At 45.8% G+C, this 14,444-nt stretch overlaps 1 protein-coding gene across 5 annotated transcripts in view; it reads right to left on the reverse strand.

Annotated features, from left to right (window-relative positions):
- The window catches only part of LOC8037389 (kinesin-like protein KIF21A), a 265,745-nt gene that overhangs the window by 92,687 nt on the left and 158,614 nt on the right, over positions 1–14,444 (reverse strand). For 3 of the 5 annotated variants that reach the window (XM_040212128.3, XM_040212129.3, XM_040212132.3), the window contains exon 25: positions 8,831–8,962. The exons of the other annotated variants lie outside the window; for them this stretch is intronic. In XM_040212128.3, the coding sequence (XP_040068062.1) occupies positions 8,831–8,962 (132 nt within the window). The remainder of the gene's footprint in view (positions 1–8,830; positions 8,963–14,444) is intronic. 5 annotated transcript variants of the gene reach the window in all.

Consider the following 14,444-nt stretch of genomic DNA (forward strand, 5'->3'; position numbering starts at 1 on the left):
GATTTAGCTACAGAAACAAAAATCATCCAGCTCATGTTCACTATGTTCACCACTGACAAGATAGTCAGTAATTGACGAGTTTCCGTGCAACGCCGATCAAAACGAGACACCAGATCAACGTTTAGCTTGCTCTCTTTGATGACCGACATCAGGAAAGATCTAGCTTGTCGCGTTCCATGAACGTCACTCCGAATATTGTTTCTGCCCCGCGCACTATCCTGTTGTAGCAATCTTTTTATTGCCCCCGTGTGATTTCTCTTTTATGTTCTTACTGGTGTTTGATCATAATTCGGGCATTGAAATCGTTTTTGCTGCCGACCCTACCATTATTTTTTCTACCGTCTCGCAGCAAAGGAATATTATGCCGGCATTACACACGAAATAAGAATGTAGACACTCCGTCCCATATCTCAAATTACATCACAATGTGTTTACACAACTGTAGTGCAGAGGTACGACGAGCAGGGTCTGAGAAAATATTAGTCTCAGTATTTTCAAAAGACCGACTAAACAAAATAAGAAAAAGAAAGAACCGCCAATCGCCAGCGCCTGCAAGCAGAGGCAGTGGTGACAGGAAGCGCCAGGTGTCCCTTTCATACGGCCAGCATCCAGGGTGCACTCAGGTGTACACTGTTGCGATCACGAACTCGGGAGACGTTGACGCACTGTCGAAGGTGCACTCTTTTTTACTCGAGGAATTGCAACGCTGGGGAATGTAGGCGTGCGATTTCAGAAAGCGCTTCCTACCATTTCTACGCGCTAGTGCTCCTAGAACCCAAGCATCGTATACAGTTCCGTCCTCGCACCCCCGCCTTTGCCAGCCCTGCACACAAGTTATGCAATATCGAAAAAGCGTAGTTCAGAATTGGCGGTCCCACTTTTCCATACCGCTTCAAAACCCCATCTCGCTCAGATATTTTGGCAGTCGGACAAATGGGGCAGGGGGCCTTCAGTTGGGGATTATCCGGTACATTGTCCTCTCAACAATGAATGTGGGCGCGATGCGCCAGAGGCTGAACACGTGAAAAGAAGGGTGTAAGAGCGGAGAAGTAAACTCAAAGTCGCAAGCGACGGGAAAAGGGTTTCGAAATTGGCGCGCAGGTTCCGCAGCATTTGCCCACACGGACAGCCAACGCCAACCTGGTGGTTCAACTAATGTCTTGTTCAAGATGGCCGCCGTGGTACCGCAGCCTTAACCACTCGGCCACGACTGCGGGACGAGTAGGGGGCTCCGAGATGTGGTAGTAACAAAGACCTGCTAACCTGAACCAAGCATATTGACACCGTCTGCACATCGGCATACAAAATGCTTTGTATTCTGAGACGCAAATTAAAACATACAATGACATAGCTACATTAGGCCCATCTTGGCATATGGTCCTTATACAAAAAGAGACATCGATAGGCTAGAAAAGGTCCAGCGACAAGCTGGATGTTTTATTTGCTCTAGCTACAGACAGGCAGCTTCCCCACCAGAAGAGCTAGCAATATAGAACCCCTGCACATAAGTCGCACGTCTGAAATTGCTTGATATAATGATCAGCGACAAACTTAAGCCCATATGTTCTCCCCTCAAGCTCAAAACCATCACTGAATCATACAAAAACATGCCAAACTTATAAAAACCAAATAGATATCTTTAAACGGTCTTTCTTTGTAAAAACTATAGAGGCTTGGAATTCATTGACCAATGATGATGTAAACTTGGGATCCTCTTTTAAAGGATTTCATTACAAAGCTGTTACCACAATAAGAGTGGGGCACACCCTTAAAATAATGATTCTTTTAACCGTTTTCGAAGAATAGTCCTTTTGTATAACTCCTGAAGGATGCTGTCAAAAAGTTTTATTCCTCTAGGTAAAGTATTTACTCCAAAATAAATTATTTTTGACGCACCGGTGCCCAAGCGCGCTTTGTAAAAACGCTCGCAATCGCACAAACTTGGCATTGTCAAAGCGCATTCGCTCCGCGTTCTTTAGGCCTAGCACAGACCCCTCATTGGAAAGATCCTCCTCTCGGTATAGAGCTCATTGCGAGACATTGTGCGCACCAAATGTCGAAACCAGATAGGCTGCACGCTTTCTCATGGGCCATACTGGTCAAGAAGCAACTCTGATTCGCTCAAACCTGCCACGTGACCCCACACTCCATGCAGCGTGGAGCGTATGCCAGTCTCCTGCACCCCTACCCCACCGACGAGGAGCCAATTCATATCGCTTGTTCCACTGGGATGGTTCCACTGGGATGTTCCACTGGCACTTGAACCGAAGCAAGACCCTCGAGGAAGCGGGAGAATCACCAGCATCTCGGCCCCAGAAGCCAGCCTTCTCCAAGGAGATAGCCAAGGAGCTAGTGCCTTTCTTGTACAACCGCCGGTCAAGGAGGGATTTGCTTCAAAGATGTTCCCAGATGAAAACCCAGAATGATTCCTTCAACGCCGTGATTTGGAAGAGGTGCCCAAAAGGTCGCTTCTCTCGGTACTGTCGAGTGTGCCGTGGCAGTCTTCAACCTGGGTCCTCGAGGCTTTGAGAAAGTTCTCTTGGAGATGGGCATTGAGCCAGGGAACCACCAAACACAGGCCGTGAAGGTCACTCGGACAAAGGTTGCAAAGGCCCAAGTAAAGGCACTCGAGTCGTCCAAGGCGTTGCGCAAGAGACAAAAGTTGGAAGCTGTGGCCAAACCACAGAAGGACAATGCAGAGGAGAGACTGACACACACTCCTGGAGCATTTTAGGTCAAGTGGCAAGTGCCATCTGAAGTGGAACACAATATGGATTTTCAAACGCATTTTCCTCAGCCTCATGTTTTGACAATTTTTTTTTCATTGGTCAAAAACTATCGTTCGATGCCTGAAGTACCTTCGTAACTGCTGTGCAGTTTTTCTTTTTGTGAAATTTTCTGCAGAACTTGACTTGGTGCTTACATTTACAAGAATGTTTGTTCTTTAGCGAGAAAATTACAATTTTTATAACAGTAAAAAAATGATTGAAATTATTGATCCCCTTTTTCAAAATTTACTTTATGGCTAAATATGGCACTTGAAAATTATTTAAAGCCCACTACTGATTAGTCTAGTCTAGGGGTGGCCAAGCATGCGGCTCTTGGCACGTTAAAGTGAGGCTCACAGCTCCCTCCCCCTGCCTTCCTCCGGGTCATACCAGTACTTCCCCAAAGAGAGAAATGGAACGCGTATTAAAAGACAGGTTGCGGTTTGGTAGCCTTGTACTACTGCTACCTTATGTACACTTGGACTGCTTTTGACTCGGATAGCTTTTGTTTATTGTTCTAAACAAAAGGGGTTCTCCCCCCCTTGCGGCTCTTGCAAGTTTCGTGGTTTTGTTTGCGGCTCTTGGGCCGGGACAGCCTGGCCACCCCTGGTCTAGTCACTCAACCTTATGTTCAAGCAAACAAATTGTGACATTTTGGTACTGTTTTGTAACAATAGTATTTTTTAGGTGTGTGCGAATACTTGAAATCGAATCGAATAGCAAGTTCCCGAATAATTCGATTCGCGAATCGAATTCCTAGTATTAGGTCACTCGAATATTCCATATGTTTGGCCAAAGACGCGCGGAGCTTACAAAAGAGCCGCTTTTACTCCCGACGTTAGCGCCGTGATGTTAGACAGACCATGCGAGAAACAGCTCTTAGTCCTACCCTTCCACAAAAATCTAACACACAGGTTAGAAAAAAGAAAAGTAACAAACGCCACAAACTTTATAGCACGCAGATTTACTCACGATCGTGACACAATCTTCCCTTAAACCACAACCGAAAGATCCCGTTTGCGCCGTTTCCAGAGAGGAATTGTTGGGAAGCCGGAATTCCACGCCATGCCTAATCCTTTTCATGAGTAAAGTCCCTTGTTTCAAATTGAAGCGCCGATGTAGAACACACTTGCCACACTCACAGAAATCGGCGACTGCAAGATCACTGAAAGAAAACCGTGTTAACCACGCCAATGAAACCAGCCGAGTTGTCCTCATTGTTTTGGAACTGAAAGCCGGAAATTCCGATTTGGAACGAAACGGAACGAAAAAACAGTGTGCCTAGATTTGAGAGGGTTTCCAATCATTCGATAGCCGCGTTTGAATTACGAACTGCGAGAAGGTGACAAAAAGACAAAAGCGTCGATTGGGCAGGCGTCGTTGCTCTTCCGTTCGCTCGCCCTTCTTTCCACGCGACTACACAACACATGTGCACTTACGACCAATCTGTGCAGGAGCCGTCTCCGTGGTTTTAGTTTCACTTGCTACTTCTTTTAAATCTAGGCTCTTTAAAACAGAATACATAGAGGGATGGACGCATAGCGGCAGTTGGATGGTAACTTGCGCCGCCTAACCACACGGTTTTTTTTTTGTTTTGTTTTTTACTTCAGATTATATTGTTTAAGCCTGTTCACTCAGATTTAACAGCTACCTGTTTATTTATATAAAATAAAATCCCAGGTGCCCTTTTTTCTGCCCCTTTTCTGAGATATACATATATATATATAAAAAAAAGAACATGTGGGTGTGTTAGGTCCTGCTTTTAGCGAGAAAAAAAAAAGTCACGCTTGGCTGCAACTTTAAGTTTCTTGTAACGCTTAGGGTAGATAGATTATGTTGGCATTATAAAACTGGATCTTTAGTGCCCAACGTCCGTCACGACCTGTTTTTCTTTTTCACCAGAACTTTTTTTACATTTTGGCTTTTGTTTTGTACAAGACGTATATTCTGCACCAAGTGCATACTCTGCACATATAATATTCTCATTCTCAGCACACTTTGAAAAATTCCTACAAATAAAATCACTATTCGATATTCGGCTTTTTTTTTCTAAATTTGATTCGGTATTGGCACACCCTTCGTATTTTTCCGTCGGCACTACTAGTTGCAGAATAGTTTAGAGGGTGTAACTGGGCACGAAATTGAGCTTTTCAGCTGAGCATTGGTGTAGCCTCCCAAGTAGAGCCTGCCAATTTCATTGAAATAGTACTTAAAATGTAGACCCTCCAAGGGTCCCCTTAAAGGGATAGTGAAGCGAAACTTGAAATACACCTATTATGGTCAGAAATAGGTTCAATATGATCAATGATATTCATAAATCATAATCCCGCGTTTGTATTTTGAACGGATGGCTATATTTTTCACCCTGATGGGCCCGATTGGGCGCGCGCTCAAAAATCGGCCATCGGAGAGCGCGATGCGTCTTGGGATATTGGGCGCATTCGTGACGTCACTTGTGCCGGTCGGGAAAGGCTACGGCGTGAATGTTGTGGTTACGAGCGTTGCCACCTGGTGGCGCGTCGACGATTTACGACCTGTGACAACGTGGCCGTTTGAGATGTGCAAGGGCTGCACGCACGCTGCATCACGGCAAATCGGCAACCACGGCACCAGTGACAAAAACAGCTCTGATGAGGCCGGGTTCTCAAAGCGAACTCATAACGTGTACGACAAATTTAAGAAAACCCGTATTCTCGAAACGAAATTGTCGTAACTTTTGCGCAGGTTACGACAGAATCCAACGACAGCTCCGAAGCTGTCTTACGCACTTTTTACGATCAAATCAACAAGGTTGACAGCGTCGCTCAGTTACTTGGTATCGGCCACCAACGGACATTTATTTTTCTTCGTGCTCTTCTCGTGCGTCCCGACTTCAACCAGCAAGAAAAAAAGGAAGGAGTACTTAAAACAGACCACGATCAAGAACGCAGGATCCACAAACACACGAGAAGAGCTACAACAGCCACGATTCTGCCGACCGAGCGAGCTCGGCAGAATATAGTAGGCCTAGCAGCAACATCGACTCGGCGCACCGTTGCTCCGGCGGTCCTTGGCCAAAACCGCCTGCCCTAGATCGGCTGGCCTGCTGAATGAAATATGCCCGCGCGACCCTTGTGGACCCTTACCGGATGAGTAGTTTGATCCCTGAACTAAATTTCAGAGGTCAATATTTTCCCCTTGTCATCTCGATCTCCTTGTTTTCCGAGACAGCGGTGACGAACGCTGTCGTCGAAAAGGGACTCTCATTGATTCTATCTCCTTGTTTTGTGTGATATAGAGCTCAAATAAACGCCATACGGATTGCCTTGGCAACTCGGTATGTACACTCTGTTATTAGTATGCCATTTTTATTCTGACTCGACGCTACGTCAGTGTCGAGCTATAGCAGTTCATGGGAGCTACGCGATGTCGGTCTAACTTTTCTTTGCCGAGTGTCATGTCAGTATCGAGTTGCAATCGTAAAAGATCGGTCCAGAAGCGCTTACCGAAACGCGGTCTAACAGAGCGAATCCAGCACTTCGATCAAACGCGCGTGTCCGCTCCGCGTGTGAACAGGTATTTGGAATTTGCGTGGCTCTTGCTGACACCCTCGTAGTTCAAACATATCCTTTTTAACGTCGGCTTGCAGCTCGCGACTCGCAGCAACTAATACCGGCCGTGCCAGAAGCGTGCTCGGGCCGTGTCGTGCACAGAGCCGCAACGAGAACGAGCTCACTGTGGCCAACTACGCTTTGGCTTTCTCCGCCAAGGCTTTGCAAACGCGTTCAGGCCTAGGCGAATTCTGCCGGCACGCCGTATTGCCGCAGAACGGCGCTGCTATTTTGGAACAAGTGATGTCACGAGAACTTCCCCCCATCCACCAGATGAGAATTTGAAATCGTTTAATTATGTTTAAAATTAGTTCTCCTGTGTTTTACAGCGCAATATTTATATTTCCGAGGTGGTGCCTGTTCCTAGCCCATATTTATGCAACAAGATCGGCGCTAAAATTTCGTTTCACTACCCCTTTAAAGTGATGCCCTTTAAGTGTGCAATGGGATGCCCTTTAAGTGTGCAATTTGTAACAATTATGCGGGCTAATTTGTTCAATTTGTTTAGAGATCAAGGTTGCGCCTCCTTGTCATTGCTTGTTCGAACAGCGGGTCTTATGCTCGTGTTTTTTATGTGTCATCCCAACGATGGATACTCTCTCTGTAATAGCCCTCAAGAGAGGGCCGACGGTATTTTCAGATGAATAAATGACCGGTCGTGACCTCATCAGCTGTATTCATTTAGCCCGGTTGCATTCTCCGCAACTTTGACTCGTGCCTGCGTTTCCTCCATCCCGCCCAAAATGAATGCCCAGAGGATGCCTTTATGTAAATGCATTGTCCCACATATTCAGTTGCCTTCTGCCAGCATTTCACATAGAGACGAGGTTCGATTGGCCTGCCACTTGTTTGCAAGCAAGTAGGAAGAACCTTCACCCAACGGGGCTCTTCCATGAACCTCATAAGTCACAAGAAAGCAATCCAGTACCCCAGCACCGAGAAGGAAGGAGACTGGTCACGGTGCAAGAAGAGAAGTGTACCCGAGGTTGCCAATGTGCCATCAAGGACCAGAACTGCGTCAGTGCCCCACAAGGAGAAAGCGTTCCTGCGGGGAGCCACCCTGTCTGGGCAACCGTGAAACCACCCCAAAAAAGCAGGAATTGAGAAGAAGAAATTACGAATTAAGCGATAAAAGAGAAAAAAATATTATTATTTCCTCCACGAGAGAAAAAGAGGGGCATGAAACAGTTCCAGCAGTGGGAATGGTGTTTTTGGTGTGCGGTGAAATCTTTGTTCAGCTGGCCCATCCAAAGAGAAACCTTGGCAATCAAATTTGGAGCACATTTTGCCACTTTTTTTTACATCAATTAATAAAAAGTTAACTGCGGAACTTGATTTCCATCCATGAAATTCAGGCTTGGAACTTTAAACGAAAGCTTTCACACTTTTTCAACTTTTACCTCTAAAAAATTAGGAATATTTGATTTTTCAAACTTGCATCTCAAATAAATTTGAAATGTTTGAATTTTTTTTAATTACCTCCGAAAAAATTATACATCTTGAAACTCAAACTTTCAGAAACCTTACCATTTTCGCATTATTCGCATTCGAACCTCAGGGGGTTCTAGAGTTGCAAACTTTTCACATTTGAACCTTGGCAAGGTTAGAGAATTTTGAAGCTTTTCCAACTCGAACCTCGGGAGGTTGACGGCATCCCTAATCTCAGGCTTGGCAAAGGAAAGGAACGTCAAAACTCACGTTATTAAAAAATTAACAATTGGAATTGAGTCAAGTCTTGCAGTCATTATTAATGCCCTAGACCAACCACTCTAAAAGTTTCATGCAAAAAATATCCAAAAACGAAAAAGAATTATTTTTTACTCCCCACCTCCTTTCTTAAGGGGCACCTGAAAAGAAAGAAATAGAGGTTTTTTTTTTAACCGAACTGGTTGGGACACGCATGTCAAAAAATGAATTTTACGCGAAAAAAAAAAATCATTTTAGAGCAGTATTGATGGCAGCGCGAAACGCGATTTCGTCGGTACTCGGCTCCTTGCTTTCTCTCTGGGCATTTCGGTGGCGTGAAGGAGAGCTGGATGGGCCTTCACAATGACGTGGCGAGAGCAAACGACCATTCTGCGACGTCATGAACTTTGCAATCAGAATATAAAATAAATCTCGCGCCGTCAATATTGCTCTAAAGAACTTTTTTTTTTTTTCATACATTTTTTTTTGGACACAGGTGTCCCAACCAGATTGTTTAAAGAAAAGAGTTTCTTTTCAGGAGCCCTGTGTGGCCCAATTCTTAGCAAAAATGGCACTTTGGCACAAGACGCAGCAGAGTTTCATTCATGGCACAATTTGGTGCAAATGATGCAGCACTTCCATCACTAAAGCACGCCTATAGACAAAGATTTTATGTGACACTTTTCTATCCAGACTTTGTCTCATGCAAGTCAAAAGTGCATTGAAGGGATAAAAACAAAAAAGAGAGGTGCAAGAGGGCAAGAGACAGGCAAAAGAAGCACCTACTTTCGCAGCTGGTTAGAGTTAGTATTGGCAAACTTCCTCCTAAGCAGGGGTGAGAGTTCAGCTGGCCTGGTGAACTTGCGCTGGGCTCCGAGGTGACCCTTTGGCACGGGGCGCACGTCCACCCCCACCTCCCTGCATCCAGACAACAGCCTCGTAACCTCTCCAACAACCCCCTTGTGCCCCTTCCTTTCACACACTACAGTCGAGTCTGCCGACGCGACAGTCTCACCTTTCCTACTACGACACCTCGCTCCCCGCAAAGTCCCTTGCCTCCCACCTCTTGACACCAGTTTCTTTCACCACACACAAATCAAGGCAGCTGTTAAATGTGGAAGCATACCACGAGCTCTATTAACCATCTCCGAGCGACGGCGGCAACCAGTTTAAAAATCTAGAGCCCAATTTATGTTGCTGGCCCGCAATAAAGCGGAGCCTCCTCTACGGGCAGGGAATGAATGAATGAATTTGGAGTTTTCTGGCGCAGCAGCAACATAGGCCATAGTGCGCCAAACACAAGGTAAGGAAATATCACAAGGCTAAACGTTTATTATTGTAGCGGATCAAAATATCAAATATCAATTAAAGAAAACTGTAGTTTAAAGTCGATGTAAAATATTAAACTTTTCTAAAAAGTTAAAAACTTGACTGTACGGAGTAACAGGCTCGTCTCCAAGCAAAAGTGCCAAGTGGAAAGGGATTTGTTTTCTGAAAAAGATTGAAAAGCAAGAGCGGCGTTCGTTATTAAATTGTGGGCATACTAAAAGGATGTGAAGTACACTTAAAGTTTCTGAGCAGTAGTCACACATCGGTGGGTCGTCGTTTCTTAGAAGGTAGCTGTGAGTCAGGTGTGTGTGGTCTATCCTCAGTCGACATAAGATGACCTCATAGAACCTTTCTCGATGTCTGGCGCTGCGCCATTCACTCAAAACAGGTTTAACTTTATATAGCTTATTGTGAGGGTCAGAGTCCCACTCTACTTGCCAAGAATTTTTGATTGTATTTCGTAGTGTGGTTCTATAGTCTGTCACTGGGAGGATGTCAATTTCAATGGACCTGTTTACACAAGCACCTGCAGCTCGGTCGGCTTCCTCATTGCCGTGTATTCCTATATGGCTAGGAACCCAGCAAAAGTGAATAGTGATGTTTTGCTTTATAGCATTCATTAATTTAACACGAAGCAGACAAACAAGGGGATGCTTCCAGGATCTTGCAGAGTTAAGGGCAAGAAGGGAACTGAGCGAGTCTGTAAATATCACAGATAATCTGTATTTTTGTTTGATTATTTCATCTACAATCACTAAGAGTCCATGAAGCTCAGCTGTAAACACAGATGCATTTTCATTAATTCGAATAACACGTTGGTAGGACTGCCCAACCGCAGCACAGCCAGCATACCCGGCACCTTTCGTCCCATCAGTAAAAAAACTTTTGTCCGTCTCGTAACGACTAGCAATCTCAAAAAATTCTTGTTTTATAACACTAGCGGCGGACACTTTCTTATTGTATTTTGTCAAAGAGAGGTCGCATGTTATAGTTAGGTCGTCCCAAGGAGCAAGTCTCTGTTCAGCTTCCATCACAGAACAAGATATGTCAAAACTATAAGTCGCTGCAGCATCCTTCACACGAAGTGCAAAGGGACGTGTTACAGATGGTTTGTTTTGAAAGGCCTGCTCATATTTTATGCTTTCAATCAAAGAAAAATTTGGGTGCTGTGGAAGAGTACGGAGTCTTAAATAGTACTGCATGCTAAGATAAAATCTACGTTTGTCAAGCGACCACTCATTTGACTCGGCATACAAGCTGGGCACGGGGGATGTTCGAAAGGCTCCGGTTGCCAGTCTGATTCCCTGGTGATGAATTGGGTCTAACATTTTAAGTGTAGAGGGTTTGGCAGAACCATAAACAATACTTCCATAATCCAAAAATGAGCGAACACAGGCCCTGTAGATTCGCAAAAGGCAGACACGGTCAGAACCCCATGAACGGTGTGCAAGGACCTTAAGAAGATTCGACTTTCGCTGACATTTTAATCTTAGTTCCTTTATATGTGAGCCAAAAGTTAATTTACTATCGAATATTAGGCCTAAAAACTTATGCTCCGATTTAACCGGAATGGGTGTACCTTTAATATACAATGATGGCTCCGGAGACACTCCTCGTTTTCGAGAAAAGCAAACAGCCACAGTCTTCTCGGCAGAAAACCGGAAGCCATTCTGGTCAGCCCACTTACTCATCCTGTTTACCGTAAGTTGAACTTGTCGCTCACAGATGGCTAAGTTACATGAAGAAAAACAAATCTGGACATCGTCGACGTAAAGAGAATGAGTGATTGTGGGCGGAATTACTTGAGATAGAGAATTTATCTTTATAATAAACAAAGTGACGCTTAAGACACAGCCCTGCGGCACGCCATTCTCCTGGGGGAAAGGGTCGGAGATTGCAGCTCCCAGGCGTACCTGAAAGCTACGATCCTGCAAAAAGTCAGCAATGCAGTTGAACATTCTCAGTTTTATGTTCATCGACATAAGGTCCTGGAGTATGCCGTATCGCCAGGCGGTGTCGTAAGCTTTTTCAAGGTCGAAAAATACAGACAGACAAAATTGCCTATTTATGAAAGCCTCGCGGACCGCCGTCTCAAGACGTACAAGGTGGTCAACAGTAGACCTGGAAGTGCGAAAACCACACTGGAAATTGCTTAGTAGGTTCTTTTCTTCTAGTATGTAGATTAGCCTGTTGTTAACCAGCCGCTCAAAAGTTTTCCCCAAACAGCTAGTAAGGGCAATTGGCCTGTAGCTTGTGGCTTTACTTCTGTCCTTTCCTTGTTTTAAGATGGGGATGACAATAGCCTGTTTCCAGGTGCTAGGAAACTTTCCTTTCGCCCAGATGATGTTAAAAAACTGGAGGAGAATGACTAGAAATGTTTCAGGTAGATGAGAAAGCATGCTAGGGTGAATTGCATCAAGCCCAGGGGATGTAGGCTTTGCAGCAGCAAGGGCTCGACGAAGCTCGACGAGGGAGAAAGGACAATTATATTTTTCAGTGCAATCTTCTGACCTACGAATTGGAATTCTCTCGCGCTTGGACTTAAACTGCAGAAACTCTGCAGTGTAGTTTTCAGAACTAGAGACTTGTGCAAAGTGTCTACCCAGTGCGTTGGCTTGTTCATATAATGATGAAAATGCTTCTCCCTTCTCGTCTAACAGCAAGGGGATTGAGAAAGGATGGTAGTCACCATCCATTCTACCTACTCTGTCCCAGACAATCTTCGCTGGTGTGAAACTATTAATGGAAGATGCATATGAGCAAAAGGATCTCCTTTTCGCCCGTTTCCTAATATAGCGGGCTTTTGCACGTAATTGCTTAAATGCCAGGAGGTTTATGGAAGTGGGATACCTCCTAAATTTTGCCCAAGAACAGTTTTGGCGGTTTCGAGATTCTTTACACTCATTATCCCACCACGGTTTAGGACGTCTCGGCAGCTTGCCGGATGTCTGTGGGATGGACAGACGGGCTGCCTCAACAATTGCTGTTGTTATGAGAGCATTTTTTTCGTCCACGGAGGCCGCTTGCGAAAGATCCAGGGAAGAAGGGATATTTGACTGAAAAAGGTTCCAATCTGCTAAAGAGATCTTCCAACAGGGGGAACGACAAGGCAGCCTGGGCAGGACTTCTAAAAGAGTAAGATATACCGGAAAATGGTCACTTCCATAAGGGTTATCCAATATATTCCAAATAAAATCGGTAAAAAGTGCAGCGGAACAAATTGTGAGGTCAATGCAAGAAAAGGAGTGATTAGCAGAACTGAAATATGTTGGCTCGCCTGTATTTAATACACATACTTCTCTGAGAGATAAAAACCGCGCCACAACGGCACCTCGAGTGTCAGTTCGGACACTGCCCCAGAGGGGGTTGTGTGCATTAAAGTCGCCCATTAAAATAAAAGGTTCAGGGAGCTGATCGATTAAAGTTTCAAGTTGGGCGAGTTCCAGGGCAAATGAAGGGGGGATGTAAATGGAGCAAATTGTAATAAGGCGCTGCTGTAGCAACCTCACCGCAACGGCCTCCAGAGGCGTGTCTAGGGGGACCTCATAGGCAGGAGTGCCATTGTCTACGACAATAGCAACCCCACCGGTAGCGCTAGAAGTAGTCACACGGTCCTTCCTGTAGACTTGATATGATCTAAGAAAGTTGTTGTTGGGTGGTTTGAGGTAAGTCTCTTGCAGGCAAAATGCAGAGGGTTCATGCCTCTGCAACAAGAGCTTCACATCATCTAAATTACTAAAAAGACCTCTGCAGTTCCACTGCATAAAACTCATTATTTAAAAAACAGTAGAGCAAGTATTAAAAAGTTTAAAAACTCGAAAGAGAAAAAAATGAGAATATACCGATCAAAAGGGATCTTCAGGTCTTAAAATCTATCTTAATACGCGGGGCATTTTTCTTCTTCGTAGCTTCCTTCCGTTTCCCAGTGGGACCACTGGGGGCGGAAGAGGAAGACTCAGATCCCGAGAGGAGGGCGTCCTCGTCAGATCTGGGTCCGCTCTCATCCATTGGCTCCTCTGTTGGGGAGGCAATGGCCTCAGGTTGACCTGCAGAGGTCGACTGCTTGGGGGGCTCCCCAGGTTTCCTCTGAGGACCAGAGTTCCGGGATTGGAGGCCCCGGCCCCGAGGGACCGAAGCAGCAGGTGGGGCAGGGGAGGTCATACCCTGCCCTGAGGTGGATGCTGACGCAGCAGCGTCCACCTTGCGGTTTGGAGGCGGTGCCATGGGCACCGCTCCCGAGGTGGACGCTGTTGAGGGAGCATCCACCTTGCGGTTTGGAGGCAGTGCAACTGGCACTGCTCCCGAGGAAAGGGGACCTAACGGGAGACGCAGGTCGTCCGAAGACGTCTGCGTTCCCGTCGACACCATTGACCGTGCCGGACCCCTGTGCACGGCCTGGGCATAAGACCCTTTAGAGATAAATGCAAAGCGCTTCTTTGCATCAATGTAGCTTATATTTTCTTTAATTTTTAGTGCAAGAATTTCTTTTTCTTGTTTCCAGACAGGGCAGGATCTGGAATAGGCAGGGTGGTGGCCTTCACAGTTTGAACACAGAGGTTCACTCTCACATGCTTCAGCAACGTGCTCTTTACTAGAGCACTTGGCACACTTGTTGGTCCCTCGGCAGCTCCGCGACCCATGCCCGAACCGCTGGCACTTAAAGCAGCGCAGCGGATTTGGCACATATGGGCGGACGCGGCACTGGAGGTAGCCGGCTCTAACAACTTCGGGGAGAGAGGTTGATTCAAAAGTTAAAACAATGTGTTTTGTTTTCAATTCTACACCGTCCCGACGCAGGGTGATCCGCCGTGCAGCCGTCACACCCTGCGTGGCCAGCCCCTCAACGACTTCTTTCTCCGGCGTATCAAGGAGGTCATCCTCAGAGATGACGCCTTGAACGGTGTTAAGGGTGCGGTGTGCTGTGACAGTGACCCTATAGTCTGAGATGGAGTTTAGCGCTAAGAGGGTGTCACTTTGTCGTTTGGTGTTAATCTGGATGAGGAGGTCGCCAGATGACATTTTCTTGGCATGAAAGTCTTTTCCAACCACTCCCTCTATCACCTTCGCGACG

Source organism: Ixodes scapularis, unplaced genomic scaffold (genome assembly GCF_016920785.2).
Source record: "Ixodes scapularis isolate PalLabHiFi unplaced genomic scaffold, ASM1692078v2 PGA_scaffold12__126_contigs__length_90152505, whole genome shotgun sequence".
NCBI classification, from domain to species: Eukaryota; Metazoa; Arthropoda; class Arachnida; order Ixodida; family Ixodidae; genus Ixodes; species Ixodes scapularis.